The 21104-nt window shown below is 34.2% G+C and overlaps 1 protein-coding gene across 1 annotated transcript in view; it reads left to right on the top strand.

Moving 5' to 3' along the window:
• The window catches only part of MINDY3 (MINDY lysine 48 deubiquitinase 3), a 98664-nt gene extending 83273 nt beyond the window's left edge, over nucleotides 1-15391 (top strand). Inside the window, exons 12-15 of the mRNA XM_044677273.1 lie at nucleotides 4168-4240; nucleotides 7174-7261; nucleotides 10011-10082; nucleotides 14289-15391. Of these exons, the coding sequence (XP_044533208.1) occupies nucleotides 4168-4240; nucleotides 7174-7261; nucleotides 10011-10082; nucleotides 14289-14438 (383 nt within the window). The 3' untranslated portion in view covers nucleotides 14439-15391. The remainder of the gene's footprint in view (nucleotides 1-4167; nucleotides 4241-7173; nucleotides 7262-10010; nucleotides 10083-14288) is intronic.
• The last annotated feature ends 5713 nt before the right edge of the window (nucleotides 15392-21104 follow it).

The following is a 21104-nucleotide window of genomic DNA, read 5'->3' as shown; positions in this document are numbered from 1 at the left end:
TGTGACCCTGGGCAAGTCACTTGACCCCCATTGCCCACCCTTACCAATCTTCTACCTATGAGGCAATACACCGAAGTACAAGGGTTTAAAAAAAAATACCTTCACATGTGCTTTAATATTAACTACTTTCAAGTAGTGACTTTGAATTTTATTAAATGATTCTCATTACTTAATCAGGCCCCATTGATATATTTGCTCAGATCAACACATGGGCTTAGTTTTGTAAAAGAGCCAGAAAATTAAAATAAAACATTGAGAGGGAGGCAGTACAGTATGTTCCATATTTTGTGGAAGAGTAACTAAATCTTACTTTGCAGTGACTGCTTTGTTTGATTATAGAAGCTTGAGCTCTTAAATACCCTATTCTACTTGGCAGGATGTAAAATTGCTAAGCAATATATTTTATTGTAAGGTAGTTTAAAATGGAGAAAATCCTCAGGAATGAGCAAATAATAGGTATGGGGGAAAGGCATTGTACATTTATGGATATAAAATGATATGTCTGTTTAAAACTGCTTCAATTCTAAAATATCCTAGAAGCTTTTCTATTGTCATATTTTTCTTCTGCCTAGTGTGTTTGACCACCACCCATACTGTTTTCTCATCATGCTAAAAAGAGTTTTTTTTTCTACAAAATAGCCTCTATCCACATTAAATACCACATTGCATTTTGACATTGTGATATTCTTTAATTAAATCCTAGTAAAAGCAGTGAAGGAATTATTATAGAAAAATACTTTAAAAATGAGAACATATTATCTCCATTTGGCGGTATGGGGAAGGCGAATTTTCATTAGTCTAAAAAAGAAAACCACTGAATTCCTTTCAAAGTTTAAATACAACACTAAATTTAAAAAATAAATATGCTTTATGAAATGAAGTAATAGTATCCTACAATTGGAACTTAGAACAGTTATTTCAACAGTAATAAATATATATGCTACATATATATCCATATATATATTTCCTTTTTATTTAAGATATGCTTGAGGAGACGAAGCTATGATCTCAGAGTAGTAAGTAGCAGCCCAGCTCTCTCTACAAACTTCTTCACACAAATTGAGAAAAAGCACCAAACTGAATCCTGATAAGGAAATCTAGAAAAAGTCATAATGAGTCTGTCCAGCTTGAGCTCAGCAGACAGAGACAAAAACACTGGGGACTGAGTCCACCAGAAGCAAGCAGAGCACCCCAGCACCCAGGGAAAACAAGAAGCTGTAGACTAAACTGAGACCCTACCAGACCCTTACTGATATACTCTGATAGAGACAGGTGGCAATTGAGAGGCTTGTTGCCCACTATCCAATTATGGGTCACAGATTTTGGGAGGACTGAGAAAGGTAACTGAATAGAAGTGGGATCCCATGTAGAGAAGCCTTGGCAGCACACTGAGAAAGAAAAAAACTTAGAAGCCCCAAGAAGCAACCTGTCTCAGACTTCAGATACCCCCCACAAAAAAAAAGTAGTTTCTGTTAAACAATCTAGCCCAATATAGAGCAGGGGTCAGCAACGTATGGCTCTCTAACCATATCTGGCTCTTTTGAGGGCCAGATATGGCTCTTTCTGCAGGATCCATAAAGTCAATTTTTTTTTTTCAGGTGCTGTTACAGGAGCGGCACTGTGAGCACTGTATGGCTCTCACAAAATTACATTTTAAAAAATGTGGCGCTTATGGCTCTCATGGCCAAAAAGGTTGTCGACCCCTACTATAGAGGAATAACCAATGCAGAAATCCTAGACCAAACAGGAGCCCCACTCTGAACCAGTAGAATTTTTCAACTGGCTGGCAGGAACTGAATCCAACCTCAGTTTACTCTTGTTCAAACTTAGTCTCAGGACAGATACTTGTAGAGCTCTGACTAGGAGGCCAACAGTCAAACTTTTCCCTGAATCAGACCACTTTGGGAACTCTGGCAAATTGCAAGTTCCTTGCCTGTCCTTGAGATCCTGCAATACAACACTCAATACCATAGGACCAGTCCATGAATGATTATGATGGCAAGATATTCAAGACACAAAATTGAAGAAGAGAATTATCTAGAACGGCTATAAGCAAAGCCTCAGAGAAAATTTCAGGTCAGGCACTAACTCATAAACAACTCACAACATCACAAACTCAGTTCCTGGGAAAGATGAAACAAGAGTTTAAGAAACAAAAAGAATTAAATATTTTTTAAAAGACAAGGGAGGGCACTTACAGGAAAAAAAAACTGAAAAAGAAATGAAAGCTGTGGAAGAAAGAATCAGAAAGGTAATTAATAGCTTGGCACAAGAGGTACATACAGAACTTTGATTAAGCAACAAACTCCCTGAAAATTAGAATGGACCAACCCAAATCCAGTGACTCTCTGAGGCAACCAGAAATATTAAAACAAAATCCACAGACTGAAAAAAGAAGTCGAAGAAAATATAAAGCATCTTATAGTAAAATCATCCTACCTAGAACCAGACTGAGGAGAAAAAAATTAATCAATAGGCTATCTGAAGACCATGACCTAAAAGAAAGAGAGCTTTAACCTCATGTATATTATCTTAAAACTACTCAAATCTCTTAAAACCAGAAAGCATAGTCGAAATAGCAAAAATCCACAAATCACTTCCTAATTAAAACTCCAAAATAAAAATTCCTAGGAGCATCATAGCCAAAATTCAGAGTTTCCAAATCAAGATAAAAACACTGCAAGCAAACAGTAAGAATTTAAAGGAGCAGAAAAATTAGAATATGATATTCTGGAAGGCAAAAGATAAAGACTTATAGCCAGGAACAACTTACCTAGCAAAACTGAGTATAATGGTACAGTGTGGAAAATGTATTTTTTAGCGAAATATAGAACTTCCAAGCATTTTTGGTGAAAAGACCAGGACTGTATAGAAACTTCATAATTTAAATGACAGGAATGAACAGAAACATTAAAGGGCAAACATGAATCAATAGTGATAAAGTACAAAACAAGAATTAATTACTTACATTCATATGGGGAGATGATACATGTGTCTCCTCTGAACTTTATCATCATTAGGGTTCATAGAGGGAGTCCAATTAGAAATGGTCTTGGAATGTTCATTTTATGTCTTTATGATCCTAAGAAAAAAAATTGAAAGAAAGGGGAAGAATACATTTGAGTTTCAGGGGAAGGAAGGAAAAACTGAAGGTGCACAAGTAGTCATCCATACAAACAAGAAGGAAGGAGTGGCATGAAACGGTTGACACTTGGATCTCAGTCTCATCTAAATTAGTCCAAAGTAGGAAGAACATACACACAGGGATGCAAAAATATATTTCTAGCAACAGGGAAATAGAAGGAAAGGAGAGAATGGGTGAAAAAGAAATCCTGGGAGGGTAAATTAATGGAGGGATTGGTTCTAAGCAGAAAAAACTCTTTAGTAAGAGTGTATATATTTTCCCATCTTTTTGAAGTTGCAAAGAATGGGAATATGAGGGTGTGCCCATAAATTGAAGAATGGATGAACAAGCTATAGTATATGAATGTGATGGTACTATTGTACTGGACTCTTATACACAAAATGACTAATAATCATACCAGAGGCCTAATGATGAAATATACTACCTTAACCTCATGGTAGAAGGTTGGAAGATGCAGAATGCAGAATGAGACAAGTACTTTTTGAACATGGCCAAAGTGGAACTTTTTTTTTTTAACTATACATGTTTGTAACGAGGTTTTCTCATGTTCTTAATTGAGGTCAAGAGGGATACAGTGGGAGGAGGTAAAAAAAAAATCTTATATAATTAAAACAAATTTTAAAAAAGATATTTACTACTGAATGTTTACATAAAATTTTAAATTTCAATTTCAATTTAAGTTACGTTCTTTTTAATACCATCTATAAGAAAGGATTTTAGGGAAGATCACATTGTTTTAGAGTTTCATGATGGAATTCTAAAACTAAGATTATTAAGCTTCCTTTTTTATTTTAGAATGTTTAGCCATGAAAAGAAGTGATTGCCCTTAAACCTAAACTAAGGAAAATAGGAGAAGTCCAATTGAGAATGTGATAATGAATTTGAAATAAATTTAATGTTTCACTTTTTCCTCCCTTTGGTTTTTATGAAAATTTGTGTCACTGAAGTGATTTTTGAAGATTATATTTACAAAGATGATGTTAACACTTGAAATAATCTTGAATTTTTGGTTATTTTTGCAGATAATGGCTTTATACCTGACACACTTCTAGAAGATGTGATGAAAGCTTTGGACCTTGTATCAGATCCTGAATAGTAAGAGAATAAAAAATTAGAACCTTTATTTAACCACAAATACAATTTCCATTAAAATCAAATTTTATTTTGCCATCATTAATTATTTTCTTGAAATGTATGTGATTATGTACCTATATACAAATGTCAGAGTGAATAGTATTTTAATGAAAGGAATGATCAGTTTGGATGGATAGATAAAAGGAAGAAGGATTTTGAGACAGCCAAACAAAGATTAGCTTTCCTAACTATACTTGGTCCCTTTTATTAGGCATTTAAAAGAATGATGATAAAAGGATTGTTTTTTAACTTCAAATTTTTATTTGTTAGCTACCAAACCTTAGTTTTTGAATCTCCTTTTAGTTTTCAATTTTGCCATTTTGAACCTAGTTTGGGCAACTTGGAAGAAAATTATAACAGTTCTCTATAGTATACTGATCAATAGTATTTTCTATTAATAACCAGTAGCCTTTTGACTTTCAACCTTGTCTTTAAAGACAAAGATATGAAACACTTCTAGATGACTCAATGATCTGGTCTACATCCTCTGAGTGCCTGTACATGAAGAATTCAGTCTTTCTATACTGCCTTAGGAGGGAAAGGGAGGAATTATTCATTCACTCAGGTTTCAGTTTTTTTTTCCCTGTCTTCATGACCTTGGTGTTATGCAGAGGTACTTTTCACATATACAGAGCTTCCTCTAAAAAACATTTTTTCATTTTTTTCTCCTTAATGATAATTTGTATTTTTTATTATACTAAGTAGAATATTAGTTGATCAAATATAAAACTAAATCTGGAGACTTAAACAGTATCTTCTGTTTCTTCTGAGAAATAGCATGAATGTCAGGTTCTGTTGCTTTTACGTTCTGTACATTTTTCATCTGACAATAATAAAACAAACTTTAACATGCAAAGTATGTAACAAGGGAATTCAGCACAAGCAACATAAACAAAATTGATATTCACAGGCCTGTTTGTGTCTTTTAGATGAAATTCAGATGTGATCTCTTTGAAAGTTTGAACTACATATAAACACTTATAAACTAATCAAGTCTAAATTAATATCCCAGAATCATATCACCTCGAACTGTGATTTAGACAGATTAAATAGTTAAGCATAGGTGGACAGGTTTATAAGAAAAAGGAAAATGTCTGAAGGAGCCTGAATTGCTGTAGCAAATAGTACAATACCAGCCTTCCTCTCAATAAAGACTGAATATATTTCCAGGTATGGCCATGCCTTATCAAAGCCTTTCAATTTGGGGTAGAAAATTGGAGCTCTTCTCCTTTTATGATCTTGCTTGTTCTCTTTGCCTTCTCTACTTACCCTGTGTCCTGTGTTTAAGTCAACTTTAAAATTAACCCACATTTCCCTTGTTTTACAATATTTGGTGGTATCCTTGCTGTATGAAGAGGAAAAGAGTGACCTGTTTAAATTGTTTTCTACTTGCAATGAGGGGGTAGATTTCAGTCATGTTACTCTGGTGACTATTGTTATACATTTGTAAAATCACTGAGGTCCACTTTTTGTGGTATTTAAATGATTTTTCTGCTTCTGTAGAGTTATCATTTTTAAATAAGTCTTAAGGAATAAATCCTTGACCCTAAACTTATAGGTCTTCTGTCCTAACCTACTGACTTAATTATCTCAGACTTACTAGATAGAACATAATAATTAAATCCTTTACTTATTAAGACCCTGTTTTGTAAGATAGTAGGTAACTGGATATTCTTATTCTACATATATATGTATATATACACTTTGAGGACAAAGCAGAGAATTAAAAACCAAACTAGAGTACTATTTTTATATTTTGGCATTTCAAAGGACCCTAAATTACTGACTTCAAAACAGAAACTTCAGGGTTGGAGAATCTTGTCTTCTACCTCTCACCTCATTTCCCTGTTTTCTCTCCACTTCTCCTTAGCAATGTCATGTAGTGTTTACCCTTCCCAACAGATAAGACCTATAGTAAAATGATAATAATGGAGCAAAGCACAAAGCAGTTTGTCTTTGAGGTCTTCAAGTACTAGCCAATACTATGACCATTTTAAATCATAACACACTTCAGTTTCTGAACTTAGTAACTCGCTTTTTCCATACCAAAATGTTATGTGAAGATTTTCCGCACTACTGGCTTTTATATTTTGGTTCTTAAAAATGACCCTTTTTATAGTTACTTTATAAGAATTACATTTTATGTAGCATGTAAGATGGTATTTCTTCCCAATAGCCTTATTAGTTAGTTAGAATAAATGCTTTGTCCCCATTTTTATGGATAAAGTCTTAAGAAAGCCTATAATCTTACAATCTATTAAGTTTTGGAGCTGGGATTTGATCTCAACTGTCTCAGATTCTTAGTCCAACATTTTTTCTTAAATAATGACATGATAAAACTCAAGGTAACCCTATTGATCAAGAACATGCCAACATTTCACAGATAAAAGAATTAAGGCCTAGAGAAACGGACTTGCCCAAGATTTCACAGCTAGATACCAGCACAGCCAGGGACAAGATCTCCAACTTCCAGCCTAATATACTTTCCACTAGGCTAGGAAAAGGGGGGGAGGGGAGTAGATTTCCACTCTTACAGTGAAATATATCTCTATAAGAAAAAATAATTAAAGAAATTTCTTCTGATAAGGGGCAATGTCATGGGTCTATGCTTATAAGCCTTCCATTTAAAAATGACTTTACCTAATAAGGAATGAACCTTCAAAATTATCTTCACAATTTAAATTGTAAGTAGTAACAGATTACTCTGATTTAAAAATAACTATGTTTTGGCAAATCAAGTGCCATTCCTATGTATTTGTCATTAAGGTTCCAAAAAGAACAGCTCTCAGAATTTTTGGCAGTGAGATGTGTTGTAATGCCACATATTTTAATCATGTGAGAATAAAAATGTACCAGTGCACTTATTGTTTTTGTATCTTCTGGTTTTGTTATAGTGTCAATCTCATGAAGAACAAATTAGACCCAGAAGGACTAGGAATCATTTTATTGGGTCCATTTCTCCAGGAGTTCTTTCCTGAACAGGTAAAATAATCAAGGAATTGTATTAGTTGAGCTAATAGTCCTAAAAGACTTGAGGTCCTCAGAGATAATAAAAATTATCCTACCACTTGTGAATTTATTTTAGGTCAAGAATTCTCTACTCTGTTAAAGCTTCTCACAGTAAAAATGGACATGTCCATGTAGATACATACTTAAATTACATTATATTTAATGGGAAGATTTTCCTGAGTTGATGATATTTGTGAATATTCACTAAGTTTTAAGAAAGAAATTGCAATTTTATATAGTTTTTATTTTGTTATAAAAATAGCATAGTTCATAATTATATATAAAAATACATTGCAGCACACTAAATCACTTTATAAAGTATAATACTCTGAGCTCTACTTAAACCAGAGTTTGATATCAGCAGCCAAATTTACAAGTAGGATTGTGTGGCAGCAAGTTCCTTATGCCAGTTCCTATGAACCCCAGAATCTTTAAAAACTAGACCACTTCTTTGCTAGGGAAAAAAAAATCCAAGAGAGCAGGTAGTATGAATACCTTCCAAGAAAGGCAACCTCTTTCTCTTTGAAGGAGGAAATTTTTAAAAAATATATCTAAGGAGAAACTGTCGGCATAAGACTACATTGGCTGTTATCACTCTGTTTCCTAAAGGTTCCTACCTTCCCTTCTCTGTCACACTGAATTCTGGGACTGAATGCTGGGCAGATTAATTCTCCTCTCCTATAAATTGTTCCTTGTCTCTGAAGTTAAGATTTTGTCACTTAACTGAATTACTCAGTTACCTGAATATGCCTTGTTGCTTTATTCCTCAAATAATAACACAATTGTAAGCTGAAGGTAAGTGCTTTAACAAGATAACCCATATCATTTTCACCACTGTTACAAAAAGGAGATAACCGCCAAATGGAAAATAACTCAAAATAGAAGAGGGAAAATGTTAAAGACTTAATTGCTCTTTAGAAGACTAAAGAATTTAAATTGTTAATCTTATATGTCAGATTTGAACACTTGCTCTGAGTCATAATATTTACATTCCTAAAACAGTCAGCAGCATTATCAGCATAAAATTTGTGTCATTTTTTTAAAAATTACTAGATTACGCACTCTCTATACCTACAATTTCCATGGGAATTTGGGAAAGGAAAAAGATTGATGATTTTTAAAAAAAGTTTTCAAAACCAAAGCTAGTGATTAAACAAATCTTTTGCAGTTACTTAATGGAGGGAAAATTGCAGAAGTATTTTCCAATGAATTCTGATGTTTCAAAATGTATACATTTTCTTAATATTGGATATTCTAAACTATTAGGTTTCTTAGTAGCTTTTTACCATCATAGACTTATTCTTCTTTGTTTTCTGTAGTTGGAATAATACTCTTCTTTTTATTGAATGCATTTCTGTTATGCTTTCCGCAAATATGTTTCTCAATGACATGACATCTTAAATAAACAAAAAATAATTTGTATACTCATTCATTTTGTATGTCATTCTAATAGGAAGATCCATAAACTTATTTTATAAAAAAATAAATACTTGAGGTAGTTGCCAACCTTTTTAGAAGTTGGATATCTTCCTATTTAATTTCGCAAAATTATACTTGCTCCCAAAAATGTTCTCTGTGTGTGTAGAATTGTATTTAGAAGTGGTTATAAGATAAGAGTGGGTATTTATATGTATTTTTAAAATTAAAGTGAATTAACACTGTCAAATAATATATATTAATATTTTAGATCAATTCATTTGTGACAGTCCCTGAAATTTTTCCTATTAAGATGTTATCCTTAACACACACAAACAGCACATTTTAAATATATATATATATGTGTATACATATATATGTATATATATATACTTATATATATTTGAGCACCAACTGTACAAGGCACAGCAGAGAATACAGAACAAATACGATGGTGTTTTCCCCTAATCAGAGCTCACAATTTCTGGCTCAGGTAAACATGGAATAAAGCAAGAGAGAATTAATTGCCCAATCAGTGCTTCAGACAATTGCTATGGTAGTTGAAAGGAGGGAGAAATCACTTCCCATTGGTCAGTGAACATTTCCTGGAGGACATGGGATGTGACCTGCATCTGAAAGGATGGATAGGGTTCAAGAAGGAAAGAGATGAACATTCCAATTGATAGTTTAGTTTTAGCAATTAGGAGAATTATGCCTCAAAGTGAAAGCATATTGGAGAGAGAATGAATAAAACATCTGGGATGAGCAGAGTGTTCTTGAAAATTAGACAATGAAATAAAGGCTAGAGAGGTAGGCTAGGGCCAGAGTGCAGAAAGCCTCCAAAGCCAGGTAAAGGAGTTTGGTTCTTTGTCCTTTTGGCTGCAGGGATTAATCACAGGTTGTTGCAGAGAAATTAAATTAGGATTCCTTTGGAAGCCAAGCTCCAGATGGTGTCATAGAGAAAAGGACAGTTTTGTATAGATAACATTTCCTTAATGCTTTAAATCTGTCCTTTTCTCTGACACCTTTTCTTTTTCATTATTACTGCTAATTGAGAGCCAACAGCCTTCAAGGGATGTTCTTTTCAGAAAGTCCAAAGTCTTTGTCATTGGGATGAGCTTGCAATACTGCAGCAAGTCTGGCTTTCTAAGAACAAGTTTTTTAGAGTGAATAAAAATCTCCAATGCATTTTTCTAGATACATCTCTTTTAAGCCTTCTGAAGGCTCAACATTTAAAGTTTAAGTTACTAATTAAATACAATTTGATTTATTATTTAAATATTTAATGATACTTTACTTGTCATAGGATTCCAGTGTGCCAGAGTCATTTACCGTATACCACTACAATGGATTAAAGCAGTCTAATTATAATGAAAAGGTATGATTATTTACCTAAATTATTTATTCTTAATTTGGTCAATGATAGAAATATTTGAGTATATAACTCTTATGAGAGCTCTTCATTAGGACATGATTTCAAAATTCCCTTTATTTTCTCTTTATTGATTACTATATTATCCTTTACACGTACCATGTTCTAATAAATTGTATCAAATTTTAGAGCATTGTTTCTCACTATCAGAAAATAGGTTATATTTACATGCACATATCTTTGGACGTGCATATGCTATTCAGGCAGCCTTATAGTTAGTTCCATGAAATAAAGTTCTGATTAATATAGATTTTAAAAATTACTTGAAAGGAGAAAACAGATTCTTTATAAAGATTACAAGTAGCATAGTATTGCCACAGGCATTTTTTAATTTCAGGAAATAGAACTTGTACTACACAAAAACTAACTTGATTGGACTGAGTTGGAACATTTTTCTTGATTGACTCTCTTTGATGAAATGAAAACAATTTCTGTTTAACAACTAAAAGCAAACTGTACTTTAGTTTCATAATGAATCCATTACTTTATATCATTCACATTAGCTCTCCCTTCTCCTGGACAAATCATAGCCCTCCTTGTCCTCTCTCCCAATGTAATTCTTGTCCATGTCTTTCTATAAATCTTCCAGAAAAGATCTGTCCAGTGACTTCCTTCAGTTCTTTTAATATTTCTTGACTGTCACTAGAGCCTTCAGGCTGTACATCTTTACCTCTCACTCTTACTGCATGATTAACCAACCTCTTTGTCTACTTACAGTTGTCCTTTGGTTCTCCTTTGGTAAAAAGCCACAACTTCCTTATTGGGTCTTTCCATCCCCTTCTGTAAACATATAAAAGGTATAGCAAGCAAGAGATTTTGTTCACTTACAATTAGAGACATAGGTGACTTGAGTTCCTTCCTTTTCATGAGAATATATTTTATTTCTATATATATATATATATATATATATATATGTATATATATATATAAAACTTAGATGCTCTTTCCTAGTCTGTTCATAGGAGCTTCATTCACAGTTGAAGATTTAACTAGTACTTTGTCACATGAAGGTCTATATAGCCACTGATTAGTTGTCTTTGCAAGAGAAATCAGCCCTATTGTCCATATTTTATAGGTGAGGCAGCTGAGAGGGACATTAAGTGACTTTCTCTGTTCATACAACAAGTCTTTGGCACAACAGTAGCTAGAGTTGAGTCTTGGACCCTCAGGCCTGTGCTTGGGCTTCATGACAACAACACAGCCTCTCTAGGAAGTCATGTCAACTATACCTGTGACAAAGGTCTGACTAACAAAAAAAAAAAAAATAGAGGAGAAATCACAACAGGCCACAAGAATTAACTTTACATATTTTGGAATGGAAAATTTATAGAAATTGGTTCCTCAGAACATCTTTTCTATTAAATCATGGAGGCATATAGTGAACGGGTTAAAGGAGAGAGCTAATAAAGGGAGATTGAACTGTATTAGAACAGAAGTTTTATGATAGTGATAATGAAAGGAGTTTTGATCTGAATGAATATTTAGGGAAGTTCTTTGCAAAAAAAAATGTTTTTTGGGCTTATTTCTTTAAAAAAAACTTAGACAACATTCTCTATGTACTTTTTTATAAAAGAGTGCTCAACTTGGAAACTTAAAAGTAAAAAATTGTAATTAAAAAATAAAAAAGAAACAAAGGCTTTAGCTAAAATAAAAATCCATATACAACACCCCTTAGAACACGTCTGCCAAACTCTGTGGAACAGAATGAATTTGTGCCAGATTCTCTAACCAAGTGATGTAGAACAGTGCTCAAACTCATTTAAAGTATTTCTAGTGGAAAGACCCTTTCAAGCTAAGTTTGGTTCCTTGTGCTTTTATAGTTATGCACTCTTTTAAATATTTTATGGTTTTTGCATCATAATAACAAAGCTTTGTTCATGCAGAAGGTCCCAAAACAAGACTTTGAGGACACCTGTATTAGTTTGAAACATTTTTTATTTGATAGTATACTTTTTTAAAAATCTAATTATTACATACTCCTCTCTTATATGTTAATTTTAATTATTAGATTATACCTGCACAGAAAGAGGTAGAAATTAAAGTTTAGCCATTTTGTAGTATAAAACATTACATTTTTTTTATATTGTTTAGAAATAGGTACTTAGGTCAAAAGCCCCTGTTGATTGGCAGATATTTTTTAATCAAGAAAATAATATGGAGCATTATAAAAATCAATTTAATGAAGAAATAAAATAATTAGGTCAGAATATTTTCCTTTGATTTTCATTTAGTTTTATGTTAGGAAGTATATAAGGATGATATTAGAAAATAAGTCTTGTTTTACTAGTTTAGAGGTAAGAAGTAGAGAAGCTGCTGGAGGAAGAATTGGAGTTTGAAGCAGAGCTGAGAGAGAGTGTTAATTTCAAATGCTGATAGTTTAACTGTTTTCCTGTGATATTTACTCTCTCTGGATGTGGCTCTCTGACAGTTGACATATTCACACACAGGGACATTCTCTCTCAGGGCTAGAGAAGGTAACATCTTTCCCCCACCTACCCCCCCCCCTCTCTGTCTGAGTGAAAGACCTGAAGGAGCTTAGTGTTTTCTTTACCAACTTGGGAAACACTATTAGTTATCTATTACTATTTATAGATTGATTAAACTCTGAGAAGACCAAAGAAACCCTGGTCTTTGGTTTGGACTCTGAGTGTTAAGGCTCAGAGCCCTAACTTGATTCTTATTGAGACTCAACCAGCTAGCCTTGGTTATTTTTAGAACTTAAAGGCGAAGTTAAGAATTCTAAGGATAATAGTAGTAGTTTTATTTAGACTAGTATAAATATGGGTTAGTCAGATCATGGAGGATTAGTGTAGCCTGTGAAACACAGGGGAAGCGGTTTCTTGCAGAACCAGGGAGATTTGTTTGGGTGGAGTCCCTTAGAATTAGAAATCCCTTAGAATTAGAAATCCTTTTTATCCTTATATATTGTAAATAAGTAGTTTATTTTTCTATAACAAGAGTCTCTAGTGTTCCTTGCGCCTGACCCTGAAGGGAAGTTCATCTATGAGCTTCACTTCACTTTATCACTATATCACTGAAGATACTTTTGATCAAAAGTATCTGAAACAATTTTGAACCTTTATTTCCATAGTTTTTTGCCATAGTTTTAGCTTGCCCCATAATTATTTTTATAGGTACAAACCACTAAATAAGCTACCCTTCTGTCTATCAATGATATACGTGCATGTGCTTGCATATTATATGTTTGTATACGTAAATATGTTTTTCCTCATGTAAATATTTTGTTAGTTCCTACCATACAATTAAATTTATTCTTACGTATCTTTCTCCCTAACATTCTTTTTTTTAGTTGTTTCTAATTTATTTTTTAACATATTCATTTGCTCTTTTTTCCATACCATATTCAAATGAGATTTGATTTTGACTAAAATTTGTAAAAGTATGGCCTCATAGAGAGCCTTCTACACACTTCACATCCTCCCACTGCTTCATACTAGCCCATGACTTAATTTCCTGATCTGCATCAGTAGAAGTTTGCATCCCTATACTTCTCCACATTGATGAAATCATGAATTCGAACCCAAAGCAAAACAAAATAAAAAGTTATAGAAGCATTTACTAAAGAAATGAATGATTCCTTTGCCAAGAAATCCAAGTGCCCCCAAGCTTTACATTGAGCCTCATGACATTGAAGGTTGGGGTGGGGAATGTTGCCAAAAGGACATTTTAGAATATGTTAGTTGTTAACCATGTATGAAGCATGTACCATATACCTGCAGTATATAGGCAAAATGTATAAAAATTTTAAGCAAATGAAAAAAATTCTTCAATTGAGACTTTCTTGCTGGGTCAGCTAGAGGTGTTTTGCATGTTTTCAATGAGGTCATTTGTATTTTTGCTGTTGAACTGGAACTTAAACCCCAAATCATCAGCCAGCCATACAATACTGTGTATATATACCCATTACTTTTTATTTTCTGGATTTTCCCTATAAACATATCACAAATGTACCCTCTATCTCTAACCTAAGAACAGATATATTTATATTCATAATTTCTACTGAGACAAAATTAAATGTAAGGTTTTGAAACTGAGTGAAATAGTTTGCTTGCTCTGAAGACTGCCTAGATCCCTCACGGAGTTTCTTTGAACATGTAGGCTAAATTTGTAGGTATCATCTTTGTTTAACAGGTCATGTATGTTGAAGGCACGGCAGTTGTTATGGGCTTTGAAGATCCTATGCTTCAGACAGATGACACACCAGTTAAACGTTGTCTCCAAACCAAATGGCCATATATAGAACTACTCTGGACCACAGATCGTTCTCCCTCGCTCAACTGATTTGCCCATGTGTTTATAAGGAAGATAATACATGCATATACGTATAGAAGGGTTGAAAAAAATGGCAATTAGATGTAAAATATTATACTTTTGGCTAAATGAAGATATACACTGGTATCATTGATAAATTGTAAATAATTTTAAAACACTTTTTCAGTGTTTGGGATATATTTAATTTATATTTCTTTTTAAATATCTTCTGTTAAAGTTTATCATTTGGGGCCATTGTGACATTGGAAATAAAAATTAATTCTAAACTTTAAATAGAATATGTTTATTTACAGTCTAGGATAATTTGCCATCCCTTACAGACAGAATATGTGTCCAGTACTGTAGCATCTGCATACTGGCTATCAAAACTGAAAATTATTACATTAAAGTGCATTAGAAAATTAAAAAACTTCACCTCTACTTGTATTTTAATTCATCTCAGCATGTTTTATTACCTAAATAATACTGGCTTACATCATATCATAGCTCAGTCTTAGCACTCAAATGCATACAAATTTAAGTTGTTTGTTTTTTTTTTCCAAAATCTCTTTCCAACAAGGTAACTTGTACAAATGTGGTCAGATGGTACACTTAAGAAATATTCATCTGTAAACATAAATCATCAGCTCCATCTTTTGACAGTTGTCTGTTGATTTGGCTTAATTATCTGGCATGCTGAAAGGCAGAAACTAATAGGATGATGTATTAATTTATTCAGAGATGTATGAGAAGAATGTAAAAATAAGTTCAACAAAAAGATTCTGTTCTATAATTATAACTGTTCACTTTTATTGTATTGCCAAATGCTCTTCTGAATTTATCCCAACAACAATGTAAGCCAGCTTTCTTGTATATCTGTAACTGTGTTAACTGCATGAGAACATCTGTTATTACATTAGTATATTACATTATTTATTACAATCCTAGTTGACGGCTCTAAATAAACAAACTTTTTTCCTGGACTGTAACCTAGAATTATTTTTACATTAATTGTCCAAAATGAATGTCTTTTCTTATATTCAGATATGTTGACAACATCTGTCTAATCCAGTAGTAGATCTCATATCCTAGCAAAGATGCCAAACGAACCAATTCAGGAGTTTCTAGACCACCAAGGTTCTGATCCTCCTGTAAGAAAATGTTCCCACTCTGCATAAGGACCCATGGCATTTAACATTTTAATTCAAGGCTGAGTATTATTGACATGGACATATTCTTTATCGACTTCTCTGTTCAACAACACACTTGCTGTTCTAGAAAAGTCTAGAAAAGTATAATAATCACAATAATAGCTAACATTTATATAGTGTTTTAAGGCTTGTAAAGCGCTTTATAAATGTTTCATTTGATCCTGACAGCAATCCTGGGAGGTAGGTGCTGTTATTATGTCCATTTTAAATGAAGAAACTGAGGTAGTCTCTTGGTCACACACCTAATAATTGTATTGGGCTAAATTTAAACTCATCTTCTTGATCCCAGGCTCAGCATGCCACCTTGTCATCTATAAGCAAAAAGACAGAACTCCAAATTAGATCATACACTTAAATAGCCACATTCAAATCTTAACTTGCATGTATACCCTCAAGACTTTTTAGTATGCGAGGCTCTAGGCTTTGAAACATAGACAACCTGCAAGCAATATTATTTTTTCCATTACACAAACTGTTAGCATCTGCTATTACTATTCCCTCTTATCATTTTATTCCAGTTCCTAATTATTCTCACCTATAGTATTGCAATTGCCTCTAAAGCAATGCATTTTAAATACACAATTTACCTCTTCTTATATACAGTACAGATTACTGCACTGCTTGAAAAATCTCCTCTGACTCTTCCCTGTTGCCTGTAGAATAAAGTCCTGGTACCTTAGCCTAATGGTCAAGATTTTTCACAGTACAATTCCAACTTACTTTCCAAGCCTTTGCTACTCCACCAAAGAAAAGAAAAAAATCCTAGTCCATTTGGACTACTGGTTGTCAAAAAACATCTCATTCTTTCCCCTCCCCAAGGCTATGTTCACATCCTTCCCTGTACCTGGAATGTTCAGTCTCTCCTCCCTTTCCCATCCTCTGCCTGTTGATATCCTTCCCATCCTTGCAAATACACCTTAAATGCCACTTCCTTGATTAATCCATCTATAAGTTGTTCTGACAGAAATGTCCTCTCTGCCTCATCTGGGCACCAAAAATAATATGGTATTTGTGTATAATATCTCATTTCTTCTACTAGACCAAAAGCATCTTGAGGGCAGGGACCATACCTTTTTTATCATTGCATCTTCCTCACTACTAACAACAACAAACAACTTAAATTTAGATGTTTAAAAAAATGAAAATTAAGCCTTTCAAAATTTGGATCCAGAGAAGCCTAAAGACTTTTGTTTGCCTTAAAAGCTATGAATAATATAAAATCTGTCTAGCAGATGTCTTGTCTGAGATTTTATTTATTTGTTTTTAAGGCACATTTTCATTGCAATGGTTAAATAGCTTTTAGCAAAGAAAGAAGTCGTGTAATTTTGTCTACATAAACTTGGAAACATCTTCTATGCCTGGGTATAAAGCTAGCTACTATAATTACATCTGGAAAATGTCAAGAGTTTAGTTCTAGTTTTGACTATGTTCAACCACATATAATGGCAATACTCTTAGAATAATTCACTTAAATAACCTAGTTCCAAGTTGAACTTTTAGTACCTGCCTGCATGAGCACAGGGACTAAGAAAGGAATAACTGAAATTTTTTAGCATGCCTAAAAATGTATGTAACGATATCCATCAGTTGGGGAATGGTTCAACAAGTTGTAGTATGTGATTGTAACAGAATACTATTGTGTCATAAGAAAAATGAACAGGCTGATTTTAGAAAAACCTGGAAAGACTTATATGAACTGATGCAAAGTGAAATGAACAGAACAAGGAGAACAGTAACAGAAATAGTATATGATGATTAACTGCAACGCAAGGATCCAAGTCAGCCCCAAAGGATACATGAAAAATACTATCCACAGCCATAGAAGGAACTGTTGGAGTCTGAATGCAGATTAAAGAATACCATTTTTTGCTTTATTTCTTTCATTAGTTTTTTTCTTGTACATAACATATGTCTTCTTTTATGATGAAGAATATGAAAGTATGTATTTCATGACAAATTATCTACTGTCTTGGGGAGGAGGAAAGGGAAGTAAGGGAGAGAATTTGGCTCACAAAATATCAGAAAAAAATGTTAAAAATTGTTTCTACGTGTAATAGAAAAAAAAAGAAAAAAATTATGTAGGACAGAAAAGAGGAGAAGGAATTGAGATAAACTGAACCCCCAGTGGGAGATCTCTTTTACTCTATTATCTGACAAATATTCATTTACATATACCTTCTTAAATTTCTGTTTTGTCACTAGTTTGAACATGGATTTTTCTACTACCTCCTGTGCTGGATGTAGGACTGGTATGTGTTGGAAAGGGAGTCATGCCATGAATGTACAGTTTGAAATTCTTACTCCTAATAATAAACCAATGTTTAGAAATTAACTTGAACCTGAAAACTATAGTATTTAAGGAAGCAAATATAATTCTCGTCCAGTAGCTCTTCCCTCTTAGAGTGGAGTGACTAAGCCTTTGTTGACATTAACCTTCTACCAGGAATTTAAAGTCTCCCATAGAGAAGGGTGTTGGGGAAGAGGAACTAGAGACATCTGTTCTGATTGTCACATGTCTCCTGCATGTCATGCTACATGCAGTAGAGAGACCCAAGAAACAGAGGAACTCCAGCTACATGAGTATGGTACTAATGAATATGTAGAAAATGGGGATGTGATGGCTGTTTTGTCCTCTATCACGGTCAGATATCTGGTGTATTGTGTTCAGTTTACAGTGCCAAGTTTTATGAAGGACATGTTAGAAGACATCCAGACAAGGCCAATGAAGGTGCTAAAGAAACTCAAGATAATGCCATACAGAGATCATTTTTTGAAAAACTGGAAATATATAGCTTGGATGTGTAATTGGAATCTGAATCCCAGAACTATAACTCCCAGTACCCCACTCTCCTCACCTTATGTGCTGGTGTAGGCAGGATATAAATTTTGTGTAGCCCCTCCACTCATTCTCTCTTCTTGTAATCACAGGCAGCTGTGGATGTGGGCTTTTTGAGAGCCAGGAGAACTTACTAACGTGGGTTTACTTTTGTTAGATAATTAGGTTTTTATACTTCTATTTCCTTTTTCTTCCTTCTACTTCAAGTGATTATTAAACTATAAAATTAATTCTTGGGGTGTTGGACATTAATTTAAATCTTACACGGAGAAGACTTTGACAGACTGGGATTTCAGAGGAGGATCTTTGCTGAAGGAGAAAGAAGGAATTCTGAAGTTACTTTGGAAGGCTTTGTAATTGTACTGAAGAAAGTTAGAGCTTGATTTTGAGGATGAGAAGAAAGAATGGAGGACCTCTCTGTAAAATGATAGATGAAGTTAGGTTAGAAAAGGAGGGTTCAAGCAAGACCTGAAGTTGATAAGGGGGGTGCTAGTGGCTAGGGTAAAATGAAATACCCAAAGTAAAGTTTACAAATTGTTCCTCACATCAGCACTAGGAGTTAAATGCTATTATCCTCACTTTATAAACAGTATCTTAAAAAAACAACAGCTATTGTCCTCGAGTAAAAGACACCTACAGATTTGTCTAAATTGTTACCTCAACCCTCTGGCTTAAATCAAATGGAATTTTAACAACTAGAAAAGTAATTGATCTCTTCATTTTCTTTTTTTACCCTTGAACAGGGTATCTTCTCATTCTAATGACAAACTATGCCAGCTGTATGACAAATGTTATTCAGTTGTGTCTGATTCTTCAGTGACCCCATTTGGGGTTTTCTTGGCAAAGATCCTGGAAGATGAGTATTCCTGACTTCAAGGCCAGCACTCTATCCACTGCACTACCTAGCTGCCCTTCCATGACAAATATTCCCCCAGGAATCATTTTTCCTTTTGGCTGATTTCCCTCTTCCCCTTCTACGAAATGCCTTATTCATCTTTCATAAATTGCTGCAAAATGCTGACCACCTTCAGTGGTTCTGGAAAATTTATGAAAACCAAATCTGTACCCTGGGTAGCAGAAGCTGCTATCAGGAAGCAGACTTCTTAGCATACTAAGATTTTTTCTTCAGTTTAGTTTCTTAAGTTATTTTGTCACCAACCGCCAGATCTAACCCAGGGGTGAGATTTTCCTGGGCTGCTTAGGAACCTAGGCAGAGATTACTCCCAAAAGCTCCGAAGGAAATTTTTCAAAATCACAAGTCTGACCAAATAACCTCCCCACCCTTACCCCAAACAGTCAGTTAACTTCCAGGTTTCCGTATTGTTACCTCTAGGGGCAAAGCTAAGATCCACTTTCTCATATTGAATTCTCTCCACAATCTAATCCCTTCCTACCTTTCTAGGCTTCTTATACTTTACTTCCTTTTACCCACTCAGTAGTCTACTTGATATTCAAAGCACAAAACACTGCATCTCTTGTTTCCATGTCTTTACATTGACTTTCTCCCATGCCTGAACTGCCTATTCCTTTGCCTCCAACTCTTGGTTCCTCTAGTTTTTTCCAAGATCTAATTTGTCTTATATTCTGCAGACCTTTCCTATTCCTTTCCTTAATTGCTCATTCATTCCCTTCTCAACTTGTCTTTCATCTGCTCTGTATACATCTGGTATGTGTCTTTTTTTGACATGTGGTTTCTCCCTTTAGACTATAAGGTCCTTGAGGGCAGGGACCATGTTTGGGTTTTTTAGGGTTTTTTTTACCTTTCTTTATATGTCCAGCACCCACCACCAAGCCTGATATATTTTGTCATTCAGACATTTCAGGAGTGTCTGACGTCGTGACCCCTTTTGGGGTTTTCTTGGCAAAGGTACTGGAGTGATTTGCCACTTCCTTCTCCAGCTCATGTTACAGATGAGGAAACTGAGGCAAATAGGTTTAAGAGACTAATAAGTTAGTAAGCATTTGACTCCAGATTTGAACTCAGGATGATGTCTTCCTGACTCCAGGCTGACCACTTAACTGTCCCTAGCAATTAATAAGCATTTGCGGATGGATTGGTATGGCAGTAGAGGTAGTATCGAGGTGAGCCCACCATGCCCAAACCTTAGGAGGTACACCAAAGCTCTTGGAGTCCACCTAATACATGGACCCAGATTTGCAGAGAGCCAAAGTCCACAAGAATGAAAGAAAGTAGAACTTGAAACAGGAACTGTAAACTTTATTATTATGCTGTCTGTTCACATTTGTGTCTGAGACTAGATCTTCTGAGGTCATCACAGAAGTTCCCAGTTGGAGAGGATCTCAGTTGTTATCTGTACCTTAACATAAATCCCTTCTGCTCATTTTTTGAAGATGGCTTACATTCATAGGATCAAAGGTTTTACGTCTGGAAAGGACAGCATTTTTCACTGACCAGCCTTCCTGGCACAGGATCATCCATTAAAACAAGCCTCCAGTTCTAGTAAGCAAGGATGTTTTGCTCTCTATCAGTGGCAACACTTTTCTTCCATGTTACGTACTAAATTATCTGAATGATCCCAAACAAATACTTGGAGCAAGAAATTAAATGCGAGGGATTTCCAGCTCTCTTGTAGTATTAATAAATTAAAACATTTTGTCTATAAACACATGATGAAACCTTGTTAAATA

The sequence above is a fragment of the Gracilinanus agilis genome, chromosome 5 (assembly GCF_016433145.1).
Source record: "Gracilinanus agilis isolate LMUSP501 chromosome 5, AgileGrace, whole genome shotgun sequence".
NCBI classification, from domain to species: Eukaryota; Metazoa; Chordata; class Mammalia; order Didelphimorphia; family Didelphidae; genus Gracilinanus; species Gracilinanus agilis.
The sequence above is the reverse complement of the archived record's forward strand: the minus strand, read 5'-3'. Positions and strand labels throughout refer to the sequence as shown.